Source organism: Mercurialis annua, linkage group LG2, assembly GCF_937616625.2.
Source record: "Mercurialis annua linkage group LG2, ddMerAnnu1.2, whole genome shotgun sequence".
Taxonomy (NCBI): Eukaryota; Viridiplantae; Streptophyta; class Magnoliopsida; order Malpighiales; family Euphorbiaceae; genus Mercurialis; species Mercurialis annua.
In genome coordinates this window covers 49,069,777-49,093,730 of record NC_065571.1, presented here as the reverse complement: position 1 = coordinate 49,093,730, position 23,954 = coordinate 49,069,777, and the positions used below count along the sequence as shown (strand labels likewise).

General features: G+C 31.9%; 5 protein-coding genes and 1 long non-coding RNA gene across 6 annotated transcripts; 3 read left to right on the top strand and 3 right to left on the bottom strand.

Annotated features, from left to right (window-relative positions):
- Positions 1-240: 240 nt before the first annotated feature.
- LOC126669895 (polyamine oxidase 3) lies at positions 241-1,845 on the top strand. Its single transcript, XM_050363534.2, has one exon. The coding sequence runs from the start codon at positions 312-314 to the stop codon at positions 1,725-1,727; it is 1,416 nt and encodes a 471-aa protein (XP_050219491.1). The 5' UTR covers positions 241-311; the 3' UTR covers positions 1,728-1,845.
- A 340-nt stretch (positions 1,846-2,185) lies between these two features.
- Positions 2,186-3,659, bottom strand: LOC126669896 (protein transport protein Sec61 subunit beta-like). The gene is made up of 2 exons (XM_050363535.1): positions 3,550-3,659; positions 2,186-2,505 (listed from the first exon to the last, which is right to left on the bottom strand). The coding sequence occupies exon 2, from the start codon at positions 2,500-2,502 to the stop codon at positions 2,257-2,259; it is 246 nt and encodes an 81-aa protein (XP_050219492.1). The 5' UTR covers positions 2,503-2,505; positions 3,550-3,659; the 3' UTR covers positions 2,186-2,256.
- Positions 3,660-6,074: 2,415 nt separating this feature from the next.
- On the top strand, positions 6,075-10,168 carry LOC126669977 (pentatricopeptide repeat-containing protein At5g10690). Its single transcript, XM_050363631.2, has 11 exons — positions 6,075-6,593; positions 6,670-6,802; positions 6,967-7,064; positions 7,157-7,318; positions 7,435-7,503; positions 7,745-7,880; positions 8,070-8,302; positions 8,524-8,601; positions 9,132-9,200; positions 9,385-9,561; positions 9,687-10,168. The coding sequence occupies exons 1-11, from the start codon at positions 6,222-6,224 to the stop codon at positions 9,930-9,932; spliced, it is 1,773 nt and encodes a 590-aa protein (XP_050219588.1). The 5' UTR covers positions 6,075-6,221; the 3' UTR covers positions 9,933-10,168.
- Positions 10,169-10,369: 201 nt separating this feature from the next.
- LOC126668669 (uncharacterized) lies at positions 10,370-10,738 on the top strand. Its single transcript, XM_050361856.1, has one exon. It carries the CDS (start codon positions 10,370-10,372, stop codon positions 10,736-10,738), a length of 369 nt encoding a protein of 122 aa, XP_050217813.1.
- Positions 10,739-11,879: 1,141 nt separating this feature from the next.
- Positions 11,880-14,376, bottom strand: LOC126667187 (uncharacterized). Its single transcript, XM_050360149.2, has 2 exons — positions 14,189-14,376; positions 11,880-13,541 (listed from the first exon to the last, which is right to left on the bottom strand). The coding sequence occupies exons 1-2, from the start codon at positions 14,311-14,313 to the stop codon at positions 12,176-12,178; spliced, it is 1,491 nt and encodes a 496-aa protein (XP_050216106.1). The 5' UTR covers positions 14,314-14,376; the 3' UTR covers positions 11,880-12,175.
- A 3,830-nt stretch (positions 14,377-18,206) lies between these two features.
- On the bottom strand, positions 18,207-19,099 carry LOC126669551 (uncharacterized). The gene is made up of 3 exons (XR_007638504.2): positions 18,702-19,099; positions 18,516-18,580; positions 18,207-18,417 (listed from the first exon to the last, which is right to left on the bottom strand). It is a non-coding gene; the product is annotated as an uncharacterized LOC126669551 (long non-coding RNA).
- Between the last annotated feature and the right edge of the window lie 4,855 nt (positions 19,100-23,954).

Here is a 23,954-nt window from a genome sequence, read left to right as displayed (position 1 = left end):
ATCTTGTTAGTCGTTTTAATTATAGTCTAATTATAAAATTCAAATAAAAATAATATCTGTTTGTGTTTTGTTAGATTCATTAATCTTAAATAAAAAATTATACTATTAAATTAATATGTCATGTTAATAATTTAGGTAAAAGAATACATGAGATTTGTAATTTTTATTATTAATGTTTTTTTTTACTAAAAGTGAAAAGAAAAGAAGACGAAATTACAAACTGAACTGCCACATGTCCGTATCACTCAAGCCATACTGGATAATACGGAAGAAATAGCTTCGAAATAACACCCCAAAAAAAGTCTTATCCAATGACAATCGCTCATCCTCTTTGCTTCTCTGCCTGCTGCTCCCATTTCTCAATCAAATATAAACTCAGGTCATCCTCTTCCTCATCAACAACAATATCGCAACTTTCTTCCACTCCCAATCAGAAAACCGGCGTCATAGTAATCGGCGCCGGACTCGGCGGTTTAGCAGCCGCAAACCGTCTCCACTCCGAGAACATTCCCTTCCTCCTCTTGGAAGCTTCTGATGGAGTCGGTGGCCGTGTCAGAACCGACGTGGTAGACGGATTTCTCCTTGACAGAGGCTTCCAAATTTTTATCACTGCATATCCTGAGGCTCAGAAACTCCTTAATTATCAGCAGCTGGAATTGCAGAAATTTTACTCAGGTGCTAAGGTTTACTCTGACGATGGCCAATTCTACACTGTGGCTGATCCTTTACACCATTTCTGGGACGCTGTGAATTCGCTGACAAATCCAATTGGCTCCATTTTCGATAAATTACTTATCGGATCTACTCGACTTCAGGTAGTGGGAAAATCGGATAGCGAAATATTTTCTGCTCAGGAAGTTCCCACTATAGAATTGCTGAAAAACATTGGTTTTTCAGATTCGATAATTACCAGGTTTTTTAGGCCGTTTTTCGGCGGAATATTCTTCGACAGGGAGCTTCAAACGACGTCCAGATTGTTCGATTTTGTATTTAAATGTCTTGCTCTCGGGGATAATACGCTACCCGCTAAAGGAATTGAAGCTATTCCTAATCAATTAGCCGCAAAACTGCCTCCTGATTCTATTCGTTTGAATACAAGAGTTAGTTCAATTGATTTTAAAAATGCAAACCCAATTGTCAAATTGGAAAACGGTGAAAATTTAGAGAGTGAATTTGGAGTGATTTTAGCTGTAGAAGAACCTGAGGCAGACAAGCTTTTGGCGGGAAGGAACGTAAAACCGGGTCAGAGAAAACCGTATCGGAGTACAGTTTGTATGTATTTCTCGGCTGATTTGGATAAGATTCCGGTTAAGGACCCGGTTCTGTTCTTGAATGGTTCGGGCAAGGGGATAGTAAACAACATGTTTTTCGCGACCAATGTGGCTGCTTCGTATGGTCCAGCTGGAAAGGCATTAGTATCAGTATCCTTGATTGGATTGTTCGAGGATGTTTCGGATGATGATTTAAGGGCTGAGATTGTCGGGGAGTTATCGGGTTGGTTTGGGAGTTCGATTGTGGAGTCATGGAAGTATTTGAGAACGTATCGGATACGATATGCGCAACCGAATCAATGTGTTCCAAGTGGGTTGATGAAAAAATATGGGGTCGGTTCGGGTTTGTATTTGTGCGGTGATTATATGACGAGTGCTACTTTTGATGGTGCTTTGGTCTCTGGAAGAAAAGCTGCGGAAGCTTTATTAGCTGATAGAGCCTCAACGCTAGTTTAAATACCTCATTTTTCAAAGAGAATGTCACATATGTTTTATGATTGGTATTGTGTTCGTGTTTGCATTTTTTCTTGTATGATAAATCAATTTCTTATTAATTTCTGATAAAATTATAACAGCCCATAAATGTTTAGAATTATTTTAATTTCAGACCATTTTTAAATTGATGTACGTTTATGTGAATATTTTGGCCTAACACCGGTTGCTACCTGTGCCGGGAGAAATACAGCGGTTGTTTATATATAAACTTATGAATTAGGTTTTTGCAATTTTACACAGAAAAAAATTGATTCATAATAGTAATGTTGCAGGATCTGCACAGAGTCCACATTCTAACCAATTGCAGCTAGAGTATTTTTTTTAACGATCAGGCCAAATCCAAATAGAAATAGGATTTGGAGCAACTAATTTGATAATATATCAGCTTAATAAGTTATATCAAAAAGCAGAATGCCTACTGTGTGAATAGATCATGTAATTATAACCACCATCCTTGTAAAACCTGACTCAACATTCACTACTGATATCACTATTCTCTACGAACAAGGTAGAGTTTTCCTACAACATGCAGAACTGCAACGAATGCTATAAACCCGATGCTCATGATCAGCACAACATTTGGAGAGATTTTGAGTCCTGGCGCATCATCTGTGTAAAATTGGAGCATAGTACCGGCTGCCCCGCCTGAGGCCCCGCCATTTGTTGTTTTTCTCCTTCGCAAACTTGCAGTAGCTGCTGCACTGCCTCTTGGGAGAGCAGTTCCACCTAATGCCATTTTCTGTAGTCACCAAAATACCAAATAGTTAAAATAGCTTTTGAAAGCTCATAGTTTGCAATTCTAGCACTCGTACAATACTGAATATCTGTTTCAATTAGATCATTATCAAGTTCCTTGACCCCCACCTAAGTGAATACAGCAATCTTACAACTAATAATATAGAAATAATTCATAACTATCCGGTTAGGATTAATCTAAACTGGCCGATTATGCATATGATTCAACATGCTAACAACTTTAAAGAAACACCCAATTAAAAATATTACAAACCATAATTACATCACTTAGCAGAAGCAAAATATGCAAGGCATATCCAACAAGAGGCAAGAAATTTACAGGTCCAGTCTTGCCAAGTAATACACAATGTAGTCAAAGGCGCTCGCCAAGTAATACAATTTGTAGTAAACTTTATTAGAATCGAAACAGCAAAAGAGAAAACAAAACAACAATACATTGATACACAACAAAAGTGAAAACAAAATAACGTTACATTATACAATGTGGCCAATAAGCAAATCTTAGGTTATCATTTCTAGATTTCAAATTCATAAAAGATAAACTGATCATGAGATAAGCTATAGTCCATAACTGATCAACATATTAATGAACAAATGCAAGGCAAAAACACTTAAAGGTTCACAAAAAATTCCAAACCCTCAAAAACATCCCTAGAAATTCTACGCTGTAAAAAATTAAGAACTAAATTTTGCTTCTCTTATAGAACTCAGTTACAGTCAGTGCAATTTGATATACTGATTCGATTACACAAATTACTGCATTTAGTTGATTAAGGCACCAATTAAGAATATAATTGCCAATAAATCAGATCTAACATCAACATTTAAAAGAAAAATTCATAAGATAACAAATAACAGATACGATTCAGTGTAGTCAAAGGCGCTCGCTTGGTGCGCCTAGGCGTTTAGGCGAGGCGACTGATGGCGCCTCTAGACCATCCAGTCGAGGCGCCTTCAGTCAGGCGAGCGCTTTATTATGCGCATTAGCGCTCGCCTGAAAATTTGGAAAAAGCGTGCTTTTTTTTACCTTTTTTAGCAATCGGAAATGAACATACCAAAAATCAGATGAAGAGGAAAAAGAAGAAGTTTTGGGTTAGGAAAACTGGAATAGGTTAGGGAAAGAGAATAGAGGTTCCCTTCAGCCTTCATGTCTTAATGGGCCTCCTTAATCTTTATTAGAGGAAAAATTACGAATAAAGGATCAATTTACCCCCTCAACTTAACACGAAATATCAAATGAGTTATTTTCGCCTCTTTTGGTATAAACAACCCAAAACTTGTGTTTTCGTATCAAAAAGCCCCTCCCCCACTCTCACTCAAGCAAGTGAGCTAAACTCTCGCTAAAAAGATGGAAAAAAAATAAAATAAACCCTCAATATTTTATTTATTTCTTAAATTAGTTTTTGATAATTTTTAATTATATCTTTTATAATTTTAAAATTTAATACTTATTTATATTTTTAATAAAAACATAGGGACCTTTTTTCCCTTTTCTCTTCCCTATTCTTTCCTCGTTCTTCTTCTTTTCCCGACATAGTTCTTCCTTCGCCCGCCTCCACTTCCACTACCGTACGCCTCCGTTCCCATCCCCGTTTGCCTCCGTTCCCACCCCCTAGGGATGGCAGAAAACGCTGTTGCTCATCTCTAAATAGGATGAATTTCGTTGTCGTTCATCCCTAAAAGAGATGAACAACTATTGTTCATCCCTAAACGAGATGAACGATTTGTTCATCCCTTTTAGGGATGAAAGGATGAACAATCTGTTGTTCATCCCTTTTGAGGAATGAACAGCAGATCTGTTCAACCTTAAAAGGGATGAACAACAGATATGTTGCTCATCCTTAAAAGAGATTAACAGCTTGTTCATCCCTTTTTAGGGATGAACAATGAACGATCGTTCATCCCGAAAAGGGATGAACGAAAACGGCGGTAAAAATTTTTGTCCATCGGTAAATTTTTTAAAGTTTACTAAAATAATTTGCGACGAGATTTTGCCGACGGATCGTCTATCGTGGCAAGAAAGCTCGAAGCGAATAGAATCCCTAGCTGAGCATAGATTCTGTCTTACTTTATCGTCGGGAAACATTTTCCAGGCGGATTTTCTGCTTGTAGCGATGGAAAAAATTCGTCGCTAAAACATGCTTTTTAGTAGTGAATTCTAATTTATTATTCCGTTTCCAGCTAGTTTTGAAATTAAAAATATATTTATAAAAATTAAATTTAAATATTAAATATTAAAAATTAAAATCAAAATTAATATAAATTATTAATTATATTTGAAATTAAAAAATCATATAATTAATCATAAATTTTAATAATTAATATTGTTTAGAAAGATATTTCTATTTAATAATGTATTCTTACTTTATTATAGCTGTATTTTTTATTTAAATGGCCAATTTTTAATCATTTACGTTTAATATTTTTAGAATTATTTATTATCTTCATGAGTTTATATCCAGAATAATATTTTTTTTTAAATATAAAAATCACTATTTTTATCTTCACTTTTATGTTTCAGCTAATTGAAACCTCCTAAGAAAAACAAATTAATTAAAAAAAAAACTTAAATGTGAAGAGATAAATAATTTTTTTAAATAATACATGGAAAAAGTAGTAGTATTTCGAATCAAACTTTATAAGAATAATAGTATTTGACACATATTTTTATGCATTTTGAAATATATAGGTGAATAAATTGCTCCGTTTTACAGAATTTTGTGTGTTTTGTTTGCTATACACGGGTTGTTTTGCGGTAGATTTTTGGACCGTTCAAGCCTTTTAAGTGTTTGTTCAAACTTCAGATTCAAGTTTTTAAAAGTTCAATTTTTTTTACATTGTTTAAAGTATTTTAACAGCGAAAAAAGAGATAAATAGAAATTATGAAGGTACAAGATATTTAACACCAGTAAAATTTGTGTTTTTTAATTTCTATTATTATTTCGTTTTTTATGTTCAATTATAGAGTTTCAGATTGTTTTTTTTTTGTAATCGACGATTTAGGTTGTAATCTCAATTTTCTTAATATATAATCCGGCTTTGAAAAAATAACATAGAGGTGTATGTAATTGAATTTTATTTTAAAAGCTTATGGACTAAATTACTAAAAAGCTTATGGACTATATGGGATATTAAACTCCCTGGATCACTAGAGTTACCTCGAATTACATAATGATCACGAAACATCATTTTGTTTCAAAATGGTCGCTGAACTATACTTTTTATTACAAAGGGGTGTCACCCGTATTAAATGCATCGTTTTCATGATTAAGTTATTACAAAAAGAATACTAAACTTTTCATGAATTACAAAAAAGTCATTGAATTATACTTTTTATTGCAAAAAGGTCACTAAACTATGTACTTTTTTGTAATTAAAGCTTGCCATGTAAGCAAAAACGTTGCGTTTTATATGAGTGACACCCATTTGTAACAAAAGGTATAGTTCAGTGACCATTTTGTAACAAAATCAAGTTTAATGATCATTATGTAATTCGAGGTAACTCTAGTTACCCAGGGAGTTTAATATCCGACTATATGAGACTGTCTTATAAGTTGTAGTAGAGGAGTGGGAGTATTGCATCTTCCTCCCTCTAACATTATCCATCCATTTTAGCTTCATTCTAATCATCAAATTTCAACACTTTTGCATGGCTTGCTAATACGCTCATGGATAATTTTTCTTCTATTACTACTATCAATGCATTACCAAGTTCAAGCCTTTTTGCCTTCGGCTTCAAAACCATGGTTCCCCTCTCTCAATTTTATCTTCACATCAACACGGCGCCGTTCACTCAGTATTCATCCTCGCAGTTGCAGTACAAATTCTCATCTGAAGAAACTCACATCTCGGGTCGTTCAACTCACTCGCCGGAGACAGCTTCAGCAGATTTTTGATGAAATTGAGGTTGCCAAGTCACGCTATGGGAAGCTGAATACCATCGTCATGAATGCGGTGGTGGAGGGATGTGTTCATTGCGGTGATATTGATTCTGCACTTCAACTGTTTGATGAAATGTCTAACCCAGGCTGTTGTGGAGTTGACGGTGTCACTTACGGTACTTTGCTTAAGGTAGGATCAAAATCCATTATAAGCTCTTTAATTACTATTTATTGAACTCATTGTCCAAAAAAATTTTGTTTTGAAGGGTCTGGGTAAGGCGCGAAGATTTGATGAAGCATTTCAGATACTTGAAGCCCTAGAACAAGGTTCTGCTAAGGGAAATGTCAAATTGTCTGCCCCAATTATCACAGGTCTCTTAAATGCTATTATCGAATCAGGTTAGCAATTTTTAGATCGAAATTTGATAAAGAAACTAGAAATATGTTATTCTGATGGAAATCCATTGTTAGCACAAGTTCAGAGGAGGCCGGTGTGTTTTTTGTTTCACCAGTGTGATCAGGGTACTTACTTCTGTTGCCATGCTTGCTCTGTTGTAGTGCAGGAGATTTGCGCCGTGCTAATGGTCTTCTTGCACGTTATGGATTTCTACTTCGTGAAGGAGGCAGTGCTCCTGTCTTGATATACAACATACTAATGAAGGTTTTGCATTGATCTACTCTAGTTTGTTTAAGTTTGTATTGATATTAATTAAGCTTTTCAAATCTTTGCTCATGAAATTTATGGATTTTCAGGGATACATAAACGCTGGGTGTCCTCAAGCTGCTGTGGCTGTGTGGGATGAGATATCACATCTAGGGTTAACTCCTGATAGGCTCACCTACAATACACTAATTCTGGCTCGTGTCAAGTCAAAAAGTTTGGATGCTGCTATGAGTTTATTTAAGGAAATGAAGGTCACGCGCATGCATTTTGGAAGGCCAGTTTAGAGCCTCTATACATAACTAATTAGGGTGTTTTATATGAACTTATAATGGTTAAGACAAACTATGGTACCTGTGATCTTTTGCAGGACAAAGCACGGGAATCAAACAACGATAATCTCTACCCAGATGTTGTCACCTATACGACATTGCTTAAGGTGAGAAATATTCATATCAATTTGTTTTTATACTTCTGTGCACGGGGTTCAAATTAGAGAAAGTTAAAAACACTTTGCCAAGACATTGAGAACTTTCAATTGTTTTTTTATAAATAAAGTTTTTGTTATCAGTTGGCTTGAAAACTTTCTGGTCGTGGAATATCAGCATCTTGTCTGTGTATTGTAAACCAATTGTTCGCTTTTCTTTTCTTTTCTGTTTACTGGTTTCTCCTTTTTAAAGGCTTCTGGGAATTCAAAGAATCGCGGTTTGGTCGAGATGATTGTGCTTGAAATGAAGTTGCATGACAATCTCTTTATAGATCGAACTGGATTCACTGCTATGGTTGATGCACTGCTGAATTCTGGTTCAATGAAAGGTGTGTTGGATTCTGAGTGATCAAATACTTTTTCTTGGTCATTTTGCTAGTAATGTATTTTACCATTCTTCATCTTTCTCCATTTCTTTTCTTGTGAGCATTGAGAGATTGCAAATTTTTATACCGATTCTGAAGGAACTGAAAATCATCTCTTAAGCTGCTAAACAATGTTTGTTTATTATGTATTAGGTGCTCTTTGTATATTTGGAGAAATAATAAAGCGGGCTGGTTTGAATCTGGAACTCAGGCCAAAACCTCATCTATATTTGTCTATGATGCGTGCTTTTGCTATTGAAGGAGATTACAGTATGGTAAAGAATCTGCACAAACGCTTGTGGGTAGATTCTGTAGGTACTATTTCTCCTGCAGTTCAACAGGAAACTGATCATCTTCTCATGGAGGCTGCTTTAAATGCCGGTCAGGTACTAAATTGAACTAATTGATAACGAAAATTATATTGAAGATTCTAGCTGAAAAGTATCAAAATGAATGCAGTAACAATACTTCTACACTTGTTTTCCCACAATTGAGGGAACACATTCTTTTTATACGAATGTTACTTTATCCTCAGCTGTTTGATTTCATGATTTAAAGGGGCAACTGCTAAACGCTACATCTTATGTCCTTTGATATTTTGGGTCAGGTCGATGTGGCTTTAGAAAATCTCAGAAAATTTATACCAAGATGGAAAGGCATATCTTGGACAGATCGAGGAGGCATGGTATGTATGCATTCAGTTCTCCTTCAAATAGAGGAGAAATTAAGAACCAGATACGTACGTAAATCTTATGTCATGTTGAAGATCTATGTAAATATTTAAAGGAAAATGCTTTATAACCCACCAATTTGTACCACCTTCCAATTCCCTCCTTATGTGTCAAATTCTCATTGTTCAATTCATTTCCAAAAATGTATAGCTCAAAAAAGGAATCTAATCCCTCAACTCGTTTGTTGCCACATCACGTGGTACAATAAGGTGGGTTAAATAGCATTACTCATATATGAATTATGTTATCCAAATTTTTAGAATTTGCTGAACTGTTCTTATCAAATGCTCAGCCTTTGGCTTTTTGCTAGATAACTATTAACTACTTAAGTCGATATCAGTAACTCTGAGGATGGCTTATATTATTTCATGATATGTCAGTATTCTGAATTTCATCAACATTGGTTTGTTGATGTAACTGCTTTATCTTTGGTCGTTAAAATTAACCATTAATTGCCTACCCTTATTTTGCATTTGTAATGCAGGTTGCTGTGCGCATAGAAGCCTTATTGGGATTCAAAAAATCAATTTTAAGTCCTTATTTCCTTCCTCAGGTACCAAAATTTGTTTCCCCACCCTTGCTGTTGTGATGTGTTGATTTAGTTAAATATTTGGCAAGCGGGGTCTTCTTAATGAACAATGGATGACATCATGAGTTCAAACTGCATTAATTTTCAACCTTTCTTGTTGACACAACATTGATTCTTCTAATTCCATGAATACAACTCTTCTATTCAGGTTTCATTAGACGAACCAATTGAAACCATTATGACACCATTAATAGAAGCTCAGCCGCTACTTGGCTCAGTAGAATTGAAGAAAGTTGTTATGCGCTTCTTCAGGGATCAAGTTGTGCCTATTGTAGATGACTGGGGCAATTGTATTGGACTATTGCATCGCAATGACTGCACTGAGGTTATTTGGCATTGCTGTTTCCAAATTATTCCGATATTAGCTTGGTTCTATATATTATAATCTCATCTAATCCGAGGCATGATTGACCGATTACTTCCGAGCTAACCCTACACGATCTTGTGCAGTTGAATGCCCCTCTTATGGCAATGATGAGAAGCCCGCCTCCTTGTGTTGCAACCACAACATCTATAGGTCATGTGGTTGATCTACTTTTGGCTAAAAAGTACAGAATGGTTATAGTTTTGAAATATAGCAATTTCGATAGTGATACATACAACTCAAGCTCTAAGGCTGTTGGAGTCTTTACAGCTGAAAAACTGTTTAAACTCACTAGACATATATCAGACGTGTTTAGCCAAGAACAAGAATAAAGTATGTAGCAAAAAAAGTCAACGAAATTCCCTGACTTGTATTTTATATTGAAAGTATTATTGTATTGTGACAAAACTTGGTCAGCAAGAAATCAATTGCCTATCAGTTTCCTGTAGATTGTGGCAAAAATGTCTGTCTAATTCTAATGTGTTGAAGCACAAAAAACCTGATGCTTACACATTTACATGTGACGTTATTGTAATTCTAGTATTTAGTCCCGAAATTTCGACCGTTATTATTGGCTGCTAGTTGTTTTAGATACACAAATAGTTGTTTTAGTCTTTTAGATACACAAATAGTTGCTGACACGCTACCTATGATAAACCGAGTGACTTGTCTGACAATTTTTAAATTCTTTTTACCAAACTCCTTATAAAAACCCTCACTTGTTTCCATTTTCAGCAATCAAAACTGATTAAGCATTGAAACAAAAAATATGGGAAGACAAGGAAAATGGGCAGTGCTAGACCACATGAAGAGGGCTATCAAGAAATTAAACTTTCTACTAAGCTTTAACCTGCGAAACTGGCGCATAGCTTCTATACTCGGTAATGCATCGAAGCGGCCGCAACGGCGGTTGAAGAGCTTTAACGATACGGTGGGTTTGCACGGTTGCATTGAAGATGTAGAAATGTCCGACCGAAACCGAACTCTACAAAGAACGAGAAGCTGTGCTTCTGATGAAGATATCGACCAGAGGGCTGAGGTTTTTATAGCTAATTTTCGCAGGCAACTTTTGCTAGAAAGACAGGTTTCTTTGCAAATCCGGTATAACAGAGGGAATAGTTTTACCAGGGATTACTAAACAATAAGGGTAATTTAATGCTGATAATAATAATTGCTGGTCTATATATTATCCTTTCTTTTATCTACTGAGATTGAATGCTTTTTTTCCACATTATTGGCGACAAAACCGAAATGCAGTTCTTGTAATTCAAGTGTTGGTTGGACTTGGTTGTTACTTGTAAGCAATAATATGGATTGATCAAATTATACTTATTATATTCCAATTTATAGAATATAAATAAAATCATGTATGTTTGATTTCGGGAATATTACCATAAATGTATGACCGCCATACATTCTTGTTTATATATATTTTGAGTTGAATTTCGTCATGGCCAAGTGATTGTTATAGTTATAATTTAGAAAATTAAATAAATTGCAGGCCAAATATATATGACAATTGACAATCATTTTATTGATTGCTACAGATGTACATGTATAATAATATATTCTCTCTTAATTGAACGACTTCTAAACATATTTGTAAATCCATATATATGCAACATGTTCGCTACAGATTCGGTGATACTTCCTTTGCATTACAAATCAAGGTTAAAAACCTAAGTAATATCAAACTTTTGTCATATATTTTAATTTTATACCAAAATTTCAATTGGTATTTAGATTAGTGTTAAATTTTTTTATTTTAAATATCAATGATATTCCGTCACTATTTTTATCTCATAGAACAACCAAATTAAATATATTCTAAAATATTTTGACACAGTGATTGTTATTATGTGTTGAATAATAAGTATGATGAAATCCCATATTGATAATATACAAGTAGAATGTGGAATATATAAGCGGAAAGAACTTACTAACTCATTATTTTTGGATTTTGAATTTGATGTGGTGATCGGTCTGAGCTCATGAATGTATTTTTCATATATTACGCTCAGAAGATAGTCGTTAATAAATTTAAATTTGATGTGATGTGCAGTTTACAATCATGCATGGTTTCCATTCTGGGCTCAAAAACGTATTCTTCCATACGTCGTTGCACTTCATTTAGTCAAATTTTATATCAATCTTCATTTGAGGTGGCACTTTTCGTATAGTAACATATTTTTAAAATATGTTGTCATTCCCACATTAAAACATAAGACTAAGATTTGGTATTGCTAAGAATTTTAACTCATACAAAATCACTGACACAATTTTACAAAATCTGGTGATGAAGTAATTAATGTCTATACATAATTTATCTCAAAAATACAAATATAGCCTTCAATCCAATTAAGGAAATAAATCAACTTAACAAACAAAATACTATTTCACAATAAATACCAAAAAGACAAAAGCAAAGTGTATGTAGTAATATAAGTATAAAGTGTGCAGCTTCACCGAAACGGTTAGCAGACCATCGTAACGGTATCCCCACATGCAAGGAAGAACTAACAAACACCATTGTCCGACAATTTTCTGTTGAACTCTTCACTAAAATGTAGTAATTTCATTTATTAGAACCAGCAGCTGTTTCATAGTCAATGACTGTCTCAAATGCACCCACCAAAGCTTTAACCTTGTTCTTCCTCTTCTCTAGCAGCTTGTTCTTTGTCTCCTCTATCACATCATTGTAAGCTGCTGGTTGCTTCTTATTTTGCGTTGCATTACTATTATTATTACTATTATTATTAACTTCTTCGTTTCCTTCTTCGACCCGATTTTCCACCGCTACTACTTCTTGAACATCTGGTTCTTCATTTTTCAGTTTAACCTCTTCGCTTACGAGTTCCTCATACTTTGTTTCCTCTACGACAGCTTCGGATTCTTCTTCGGGAGTTTTTTCGTTTACGATGTTCTCTTCTTCTTTGCGATCATCAGTAATAACCTGATTATCGACTAATTTAGTATCATCTAATTGATTTTCATCGCGCTCTTCTTTCTGATCCTCATGCTCTAATTCCTCTTGTATGTTCTCATCTTGATGAACTACTTCGTGTCGTAATTCTATTTCATTTACTTCAACCTGATCAGATACGACACTTGAAACTTCTTCAACTATGGAAGTTTCAGCAGTTTTTATATTCTCATCATCTTCATGATGATGAACATCGCCGCCGTCTTTAACTTGAGAATCTTCAGCAACATCCATGTCTTCAACATTATTCACTGCCTCTAATTCAGCACTTTCTTGAACCAAAGATTCATTATTAGTTGTTTCTTGGTTGATTTCAAGGTTCAAATCTTGAGTTTCATCCGGAGGAGGAGGAATACTATTGCTCGGAGACTTGGATGAATGAGAATTATTATTCTTGCTTAGACTTTTGCTCCTTTTCAATAATGTCCCTGCAGAATTAGCTACCGGCCGGTGTACTTGCTGAGGTGGTGATCTTACAGTAGGCTTGAGAGACTTTGAATTTCTGTCAAGAACGGGTCTGTAATAAGCTGTAGTATGAGCCGTTGACGCTGATGAAGGTCTGTTATTCGGGATCCGAGAAGCAGCGACTCGTTCTTTGGGTTCGGGTGAGCTGATGAGTGAAGTTTGTGCACGAACAGACGACGGAGGCCTGTCGAAAGATCTTCTTCTAAGAAGCTGCTTTTGCGCGGGGTCTTCATTATTATTGCTGTGATTAGGTTTCTTGACAAATTTTAAAGATTCTGATTTTGAGCTAAGTGTAGGTTTGAGATAGTTCGGGACTGGTTTTGCTGATGACGAAGAGGCAGGGGTTGATGATTTTAATTTATGATCGGAGTGGGTGGCTATAGCTGGTTTTGGACTTGAAGAAGGGGTGGCCACCTTCTTCTCCTTTCTCAAACTATCTTTTGCCCTAATTGTAGCCATATATATGATTCTTGGATAACAAGTTATTCTAACCCTGCATTATCAAAATAACCACTACCAAATTAATGCAACTCAATTAATGAAGAGAAAACGGAAACAAACCATATTATATAAAATTAATTAAAAGCAGAAATACACACCAAAAGGAATGAATTATAATTTGAAAAAGCTGCAAGACGCTTTGATTCAGACATGAACTATAGACCTTAACAGTTACCATCGTTTCAATTTTGATAACTGAATTTTCATTTTTACATAAGCGGAAGATTGCAATAATAATTCAGATCAAAATTACTTATGTGGCAACTAGAGTACGCTGATTACCCTCAAACTGTACAAAATAATTACGATAAATTTTGCCAGTCATCCATTGTATCCGTTTTGGCATAAAATGCTATAATAACCTATTCGATGATGTAAAAATAAAGATTCAATCATCAAATGTAACAAATGAAATGATATAAACTGTTTTACAAAAAAATATATGGCAATAACCGCATAAAACTTTAACCCTAAAGTTAATATTCAATAAAGCTTTAGATCGATTATAAATACGTGTTCATATGTAAATATTTAGCGAAACATATACAAGAATTCAATTACTAGAAAACTAAAAAGAAATTAAGGATGCATGTTAGAGTTAATTAAGAAACAAAATAATTAAAGAAAAAGGAAACGTACCTCGTTGAAAGCAGGAAAAGTAAAATGGAAAGAAAAGAGTATAAGAAGGAAGAAATTGAAAAAAGGAGAGAAAGTTGCGGGAAATGCAAGAATTTGTGATGATGAAATGCATTGTGATCGATCATCAACTAACCGAGACATATGGATGTATTTTTGACCTTTTCAATTCCCTATTCTCTTAATTATACTATTATTATAACATCCTCTCTTGCTTATTTCTATACATTTCATATGTCATTAATTCATTACCAAAACTATATACTATATATTCCACACCTTTCATCAATTAAAACTATTCTAATTCTAGGATGTAGGCTTGGTTTGATTTGGTTTAGCAAATCTAAAATCAAACCATTTCTCAAGCAAAATATTTATAAAATTTTAGTCGGTTAATCAAATTTTATAAATTTATTTATGATTTAATTATTTATAAACATATATAGCTTAAATGACATTGTTTTGAAGTTTGATTTTTAGATTGATTTAGTTGATATATAATTGTAAAAGTTAAATTAAAGAATTAAACATTTTATTCTCATTTAGATTAAATGTATTAATTATTTTAGTCGATTTTTTTTTTGATAATTAGAGGGTGGGGGAACGCTTGTGGGAGGAATTGATCCCACGACCTAGCAGATTACTGCCTGACGCTTATACTGTCTGAGGTATAGTTTATTGGTTATGTTAATCGAATTAAAATGGATATCAATTTTAATTTGATTCGAATTAGCCATTGTTGATTCGGTTATTAATCGATACTACCAATAGATTTTCATGAAGAGAAGTGGGTGACGTGATAGGCACTTAGCAAGTTTGAATAGAAGATGGTAGTGGAAGGATAGTCATGACCTCAATTATCCATAAGATCCAATTTTGATTCTTTGATGCGAAATATACCTACAATTATATTAAGAGTTCATAAAAAAACACGAATTTTACACGAAATTTTATTTTAATTACGACTTTTAAAAGTTGTCATATAAAACCATGAACTTTCATTTTTTTTTCAAGTCTCTATCACCGATTAATTTTCCTGTGTATTTCTACCTTTCATTTTTTTTCAGATTCGCCGGATTCCGGTGAACACGTCAGCAAAAATACACCAGAAATTGATTTGATGACAAATTTGAAAAAAAATAAAAGTTCATGGTTTTATATGACAATTTTTAAAAGTCGTGATTAAAATAAAATTTCGTGTAAAGATCATGATTTTTTATGAAATTAACCCTTGAATTAATTACTCATTATATATCTACTTATGCATTCCTAGACTCTTTGTATATAGTGAGCAAATGTAATTATATGGACCCCCTAGCATAAATTGATAGTGCATATATGTTGACTTTCAGGAAATTAAGATTGTTGTTGACTTGTTCTTGTAATTTGTCTTCTTATTTAGCTCTTCAAGCTTATTCTGAGTTTCAGAAAATCCAGGAATCTAGAAATATCACAAACTGTGGATTCATATCAAGAGAGTCATTTTTTTTATGTACAACAACAAATATATCCTTTTTTAATTCTCCTGACTATCAATATCGATGCGGCTACAAATTAAAAGTATTAGTTAATTGCATAGCATCAATTACTTTCAACTCTCTCTTTATTGTATTTGAATTGCGGGTATTTTAGAATTTTAGATGTTTATGACATAAAGAATTTGGTAATTTCAAAAAGAGAGAATTATTTTTGAAGAAAAGCGCTCTTCATTTATTATACTCATGCAATTCAAAAATATTACATAATAAATATGTACAGAATATTTGTCATGATATTTGACGTTTATAAATATATTTTTAGAAATATTATTTTTATCGTGTAAACCGACTCTGTAACAATGAAGCTCGTTAATTAGCATAAATTGTAATGTAATGGTGTTTTCTTGTATAACTTTCTTCACCAATATTATATATCTATTCGTAAAATAAATGTATTCCTACGTACTTTGTTGTTTTTACTAGAAGGGAAGTGGAACATCCCTTGTAAGCAAATTATTGGTCCAAAAATCTGTTTACATGTCTCTTCTTCTATCATCTCTACCCTCTTTACTCTTACTTGTCTTCTTCAATTACAAAAACTACTCCAGTGGGCAGTGACACAATCTATAAGGGTTTCATAAAAAAAATCTTTATAACCCACCTATTTAACCAACGCTCCATAATTCTCTTTATATAAGAAGTCTTTATTCGGTCAATTTTCAGACAGTGTATATCTTAAAAAATAAAATTTAATACATTCACTCTTTAATTGTCACGTCCGCCAGTACAAGAAAAATGGATCATAAAAAATGGATTATATATCATTACTCTTTTCATCGATAACCATAAATTATTTTAATTTTTACAATAATAGAAAGGGAAAAGGGTCATTTGTGCCCTTAAAATTTGACTTTAAAATCAAATAAGCCCTCAACGTCTAGAAAAGTTCAAGTATGTCCCCAACGTTTTGAAAAATGGACAACCAGACCCTCTAATTTCAACAACCAGACTCTCAACGTCTCATTTATAAGTCAAAATGGGGGCCTGGTTGTTTACTTTTTAAGACATTAGGTGCATATTTGAACTTTTTCGAACGTTGAGAGTTTGTTTGATCCTAAAGGCAAATCTTAAGAGCATAAATGATCATTTTCTCTAATAGAAAAGCTATTTTCTTAACTATTATATCTATACTATATATAAAAACACGTATGGGAGAGGGGGGAGGGGGACAGACACACTTACATTAATATCCCTTTCACTTATAAAAATTTAATTATTAATTTAAAAACATTAAGATAATCATTAAAATTAGAGTATTAACTAAAATAAGCTACTATATATAGATAATTGTCTAGAGTACTAATTAAAATATATTACTTTGACTATTTAATGATTTCTATTTTAATTATTTTTTAATCGTATAGAATTTTAAATAAGGTAAACTATTTCAATGAACTGCTATTTTAACTTTTATTTTATATTTTCTATTAAATTTTTTTATAATGATAAAGTTTAAGCACCAATTAAATGTTTTAAACAATTAAAACAGTCATTTAAAGTATTTAATAAGATAAACAATTCCAAATTAATTATTATTTTAAATTTTATTTGATAATTTGACGAGTCACATGTGAAACACATGAAGCGACGCTAATATGTAAAACACCTGAACCAACAATTGTATTAAAACACCAACGAGCTGTAGTTCAAATGGTATAAGCGCTGGACAGCAAACTGTCAAGGTCGTGGGTTCAATTCCTCCCACAAGCGCTCCCCCTCCCCCAATTATCAAAAAAAAAAACAATTGTATTAAAACACAAAAATAAAGGTTGATGTTGTGTGGTACATGTCACATCGAGTTATTTCTTTCCACTTTGTAGCCAAGTCCTAGTTCCTTTATATATTGGCAAAATACATTCAAGTTCTTATTCTTGTTCACTTTTTATCATGAAATCTTGATACTTTCATTTATCAATATTCAATCCGTAAATTTAAAACTTTATAGATATTAAGTTTTTCCATCAGGAAAACAAAATGTACGTACTTCACATGTTGTTAGTGCGACCGAAATAATTATTTTTTTATATATATAATTGAAGAGAGAAATGTTTGTGGGAGGAATTGAATCCACGAACTAACAGATTATTAACTAACGCTTATACCATTTGAGTTATAATTTATTGGTATGATTGTATTATTTGCTATTTATTATTTTTATTAAAATTTAGTCTTGTATTTTTTATTGATATTAAGTTTTTAAATCAGACTTTTTACGTCGTGAATTAACAAAAAGAAAGATGTTATATATATAGAGGGGTTCAATGCTAAAAATGGAACTAATATAGGAACTCATATATAGGGGTGAGCACGGTTCGGTTCGGTTCGGTTCGGTGTGCGAACTGCTAGAACCGAACCAAACCACCCCTATTAAAATAAAAACCAAACTCCACTGAAACGGTTCGCGGTTATTTCGGTTCGGTTAACCGAAATTTCGGTTTTAAACGGTTTGGTTCGGTCGGTTCTCATATAAAAAAAATTAAATAGAAACACATAAAATAGGGATGGTTTTCATGGTTCGATCGTTCGGTTCACCATTGAAAAAAAACATAAAAATCTAAATACAGATCTACATAAAAAGAGATAAAAATTAATATTAACATATGATTTAAATATATTACTAATTTCTCATATTATTTTACATTCTATTCAAAATATCAAAAACTAAAACAATATGAGAGTGGCCAAATGAAGATCCTGCAAAAATTTGAAACAAGAAATTAATTAAGATAAGTAATTGAAACGAGAAATAACCGAAAATCAAAATAAAAATCAATAAAATTTCAAATCTATACCTTGAAATGTTAAGAATTTAACTAAAACTTCCATATAATCCAGTGTTTTTGCTGAAATATCAAATCTCGTATCAAAAAACATAGCATAAAAGTTAGATCCATGGTAAAAACCCAATATTGATAAAAAAAAAAAGACATAAACAACAGTACATAAACTGATGCGATCTTAAAATAGTCAAAACTCACCGTAAAATGTAAAACATTAGCACGCTCGATGAGAAACGAAAAGTAGAGAAAAAGATAAGAATTAGCACGCTTGATAAGGAAGATAGATGGAAGGAGGAGCAAAAATAAGAGCAACAGAATATAAAAGAGGCAAATAAAAAAGAAAATAAAAGGGAAAGAGAGGAATTAGGGTTTGGGTAAGGGAAAGGGATGATGCGGCAGGGTAATGAATAGGGTTTCAGTGTTAAAAGGAGTATTTATAGTAGTGTGCATAAATGATAAAAACGGCGTAGTATTGATATTTCGGTTTTTCGGTTCGGTTCGGTTAACCGAGACCTATAACCAAACCAAAACCGAAAACCGCAAATTTTGAAAATCTTAAACCAAATCAAACCGTTTTAACCACTTTAACCACTCCACTCTCAATTTCGGTTCGGTTTGGTTCGGTTTTTCGATTTGGTTCGGTTTTTGCTCACCCCTACTCATATATGTGTGACTGTGTTATTTATACGAGTTAATCATTGGAAAATATCTCAACTTTTTGATTTCTTGCGTTTATATTCCAAATTTTTGAAATCTTCAATTTATATAATTTTTTAATTTCTAATATAAATTATAGCCATCTTATAAAACTAGAATAAAAAAAGTTTCAATATATCTTTATATTGCTTCATATTTGAAATTAATGATAATAAAAATACAAATTAGAGCAATATGAAGCAATACATGTTTGACTTTTTTTCCACTCTAATTTGTACAAATAGTTACAATTGAAAAATTGAAAATGAGCTAAAATTGCCAATTGTAAAATTTTGGACCATAAACAATTAAAATCAAAAATATAATTTTTGTTCTTTTGAATATTTAAGCTTATTTACAACAGTAGAGATTGGCTCTACACTAGAAGATAGAGAGGCTCCTTTGGGCATGCCATACATGTCATCATGCCAGATAGAGTGGCTCATCTAAGCCAACCTGTACACAATCATGTCCTACACTTTTTAATCCCCCAATTTTAATTGATTTCTTGGTTCCTCTCCTTTAATAAAAAAAAAATTAGAGATAATTAATTTGTCAATTCATATGATATTTTATTATTGTTGTTGAGTGTTGTTTTATAATCCTTTATGCTTATCTTAATCCTGCTAACAAACAACAAGATTAGTGCATATGGTTCCATCACAAATATAATTAGTATCATAAAGTTGCTTCTTCTTTCTTTGTGTTCCAATTGGCATCTTCTTCTTGTTGCCAATATATATGATCTATGGGCTTACTTTTGATTTACACCATCTCTTTCTTTATCTTAAAAACTTTATAATCAAAAATGATAAACTAAAATTTAAGTTTGAAACCTAATACACTCATTATATAGTTGTTTTACTACATTAAACTTAAATAAATTAATTTTATTTATCTACTATAAAATTGTCAAAAATACAAATAATACAGGTTCAATAAGACAAAAATATCAAATCTTTTTAAATTTTTATAAATTTACTCAAAACTTTCAAATTTGCAAATCTACCATAATTTGATACTTTATTGTAATGTTTTTTAAACTTATCTCAACTAATTTTCACTTGAATTTTTAAACTAATTCTTAATTAGCAAAATTAATTTTAAAAATTGTAGAATTTAAATTCTAATTCAAAAAGAATTGTAAGAAAATTTAATTTAAAATTCTTTATTTTTCAAGGGTTGGAACAAAAATAAATAAATTTAAAGCTCAAAATGAATAGAAAGGAAAAATGAGAATTGTATTAAGGTGAAAGATTGACATATTTAAAATAAGGCTAAATCACTCAAAAGTCCCCCACTAAGGATGACAATGGGGAGGGGATTCCCCGATCCCCATGGGCACCCGCCCCTAATGGGTCGGGGAATCTCCACCAATTGTCCCCATGGATATGAGGATGAGGGAAGATTATTTCCCATCCACGAGGATGGGGAGGGGACAGGGGAGTGTAGTCCCCACCCATGGGGATCCTCATCCCCGTTCCCATGGGGACCCAATCTAGTTTTATATAATTTGTTACTATTTTTAATATATTGTTTATAATTTTTAATAATATTAAATAATGACTTTTAACGATTTTTTATGAATATTTTAAATGACTAATTAATTTTTGGGATAATATAATTTATAATTTTTTTTTATTATTAATATTGAATAGATCATATTTTTTTCTCAAATACTTCATGAAAATAATAAAAATATTTAAATATTTATACTAGAATTATACGGGGGTGTGGGGATCTCTATGGGGATGGAGAATCCATGGGGATGGGGTGGGGATGAATTAATCTCCATCAAAATAAATGGGGACGGGGATGGTGATTCCCCATAAACGTGGGGACAGGGATGGGGATAGCTTCCCCACCCCCATTCCGCCCCATTGCCATCCCTATCCCCCATCTTTAAACTTTTTTTCCATTACAACCCGACGTAGAAAAATCCTCTCAAACCCCCATATCTCTAAATTCTTTTTCAATTGTACCTCAAAGTAGTAAATTGACCTCTTTTCACATGGAAAAAAATTTAAAATAATCTTTTATTTTTAATCTATATTCTAATTAAATGCTAATATTATTAATGATGTAAAAAAGCATTCTTCCTAAATTTACATCCAATAATTTTTTAAAATCAAAACTATAAAAATTTCTAATTTGGAGTACAATTAAAAAAAATCTAAAAGTGGGAGAAATTTGAGAGGGTTTTTCAACATAATGGTGCAATTGGAATGGAATTTAAAGTTGGGAGGGTTTTGAGAGAGTTTTCCAATGTCAGGGTGCAATTGAAAAAAAAAATTAAAGGCAGAGGATTTTTGAGTAATTAAGCCTTAAATTAATAATATTTTTTTTTGAAAAATAATTGCAATTTTTTAATCAAATTTGGATAGATTTATAAAAACTCAATTTTTTTTGTTTTTCGAACATAATTAAACCGATAAAATATAATGCATAATTAATTAAATTTAGTATAGATCGTATGTATTGCGTGGATAATAATTAAATTTGGTAGTTCTTTTATATTCTCATCTTCGAACTTTGAATAGGAAAATCAAATTGTTCGCTATTTTAATTCAGTTTTAGTAAAATAAATAAAAAAGAAGTTGTAAACCGATGTATACTTGTCCATTTTGAATGAATAAACTACAAAATCGCCCTAAAGATCCTCAGAATGGAGAACTCAATTATCTATTAAACTACTATCAGAAAGTCCAAATAAATTAGTGGAACATTATTCTTTTTGCTACATGTTTGAAGCTATATGAATAATCTATAAATTTATAATCCTATGAGCTCTTCAATATTTTTTATTGAAGGCATAAATTAGTTCCAAAAAAGGCATAAATTAGTTCCAAAAAAGGCATAAATTAGATTGTGAAAATAGCAATGAAAATGTAATTGCAGAGTTATGTAATGGATTTTTAATTTAATTTAACTTTTAGTCTTAAATATTAAAGCAAAAGGTAATAGAATGCTTATGATTTTGCTGAGTCCAAGCCGGCAAGAGCCACTGGCACCTACTTTTTGTGGGGAGGTGTTTCCGGTCCATTGAATTTAAACTTTTGCCTTAATATGAAATACTACTAATTATGCTTTAAATCTTTAATTAGGACAATATACTAGTATTAATTAATGCCCATTTTATTTCCTTAATGGTGATCTTTCTACAAGAACACCGCCCCACCTACTGATTTGTTTGAACTCTTAATTTTAACGCATATAAAGCTATTGCCGATTTGATTAATATGTTACAATTTTTTGTCTGATTCAATTCATTTTCTGAATCTAAATTATGTATGACTAATTATTTTTTAGCTTGATTCATAAATTAATTTACATTTAATTCAGATATAACACCAATATTTGATATCCCGATAAGTAGATTTTTTATTTAGACATACTGAGATACACATAATGTACATTTTAGCATATACAAAAATATGTTTCATGACGATTATGTAATAAAAACTATGGGGTTATTTTGATTATACAACCTGAATCAATAATTGGCCACCTAATCAACTAATAACACAATGAATATAGTATTATTAAACGTCATCATCAATACATTAGTTTAAATTATGTCATTTTTTCATAAAATAAATTAGGAAATTGAGAAGAAAATAAAGAACAATCAATAGTGGGATTGGATGGGCTTGTTTACTGGAAAGAATGTGATACTGATGATGGTCTTTTAAGCCCTTGGAGTTGGGGTGGGCATTTCTTTTAGCTATTTAATATTAATTAAATTAATCGTATCTGAATTGATTAAAGTTTTAAAAAATTAAAAAAAAACGAAAATATTGAATATTAGTTAGTTAACTTAATTAAACTGATAAAAAATATAAAATAAAAATAAAAAATTTTGATTAATTTAATTAACTAAATTTTAAAACTCTTAAAATATTTGTTCCCCCCTACTTTGAAGTGTTGCATTTCAAATTTATATTTGCTTATTCGGCTGGTCTATTTGGAATATGAATGGTTAAGATATATTTTCATACCTAAACATACAGTAAAATCTATATCATAGGATAAAATTATAAGTATAATAAATATAATCTTGCAAGTTGGTATAACATAGTATTATATAACAAAGAGAGATAAAATAAAATAAAATACTCTGTTCATAAAGAAAGAAAAGACTTTAAGTTAAAAAAATGGCTTATAATCATTTTTAGTAATTTATTTTGATTAGATAAAGTACTTTACAATTTCTTCATATTAACGATTATTTTTGTTTTGACCTTTTTCTAGAGGTTTTTGTTTTGACTTAAGATGAAGTACTTTATACTGTTTTTTCTTTTCTTAAAGTACTTTATAGTTAAAATCCGCTTTGGATTGAATTGGGCACATTTAACATCTACATACATGTTATACAAATTTTGAGCTCAATAAATTCAAAAACAAATAATTTACATTATTAAAGACTTAAATTATTTTACATAATTATAAAAATAAATAGAATTAAAATCGTGTACTTGTGTTAAATTAAATTAAAATTAAAATTATTAGAATTAGAAATTAGAACTTTAAATCGTAGCATAAATAAGAGGTTAGGCGGCTTGGAGTTGGGGTTTATTTGCGGTCCACAAAAAGAATAAATAAGGTTTAATGATGTCAGAAACTTAAACAGCCGTCGATATTTGACTCACACGTTCAGCTTTAATCCGACGGTTCACAGTTTCCCTTTTTACTAAAGGACGGCCCTCCCTACTGAACTTATATATATACGTGTATATTATTATTTGTAAGTTTTTT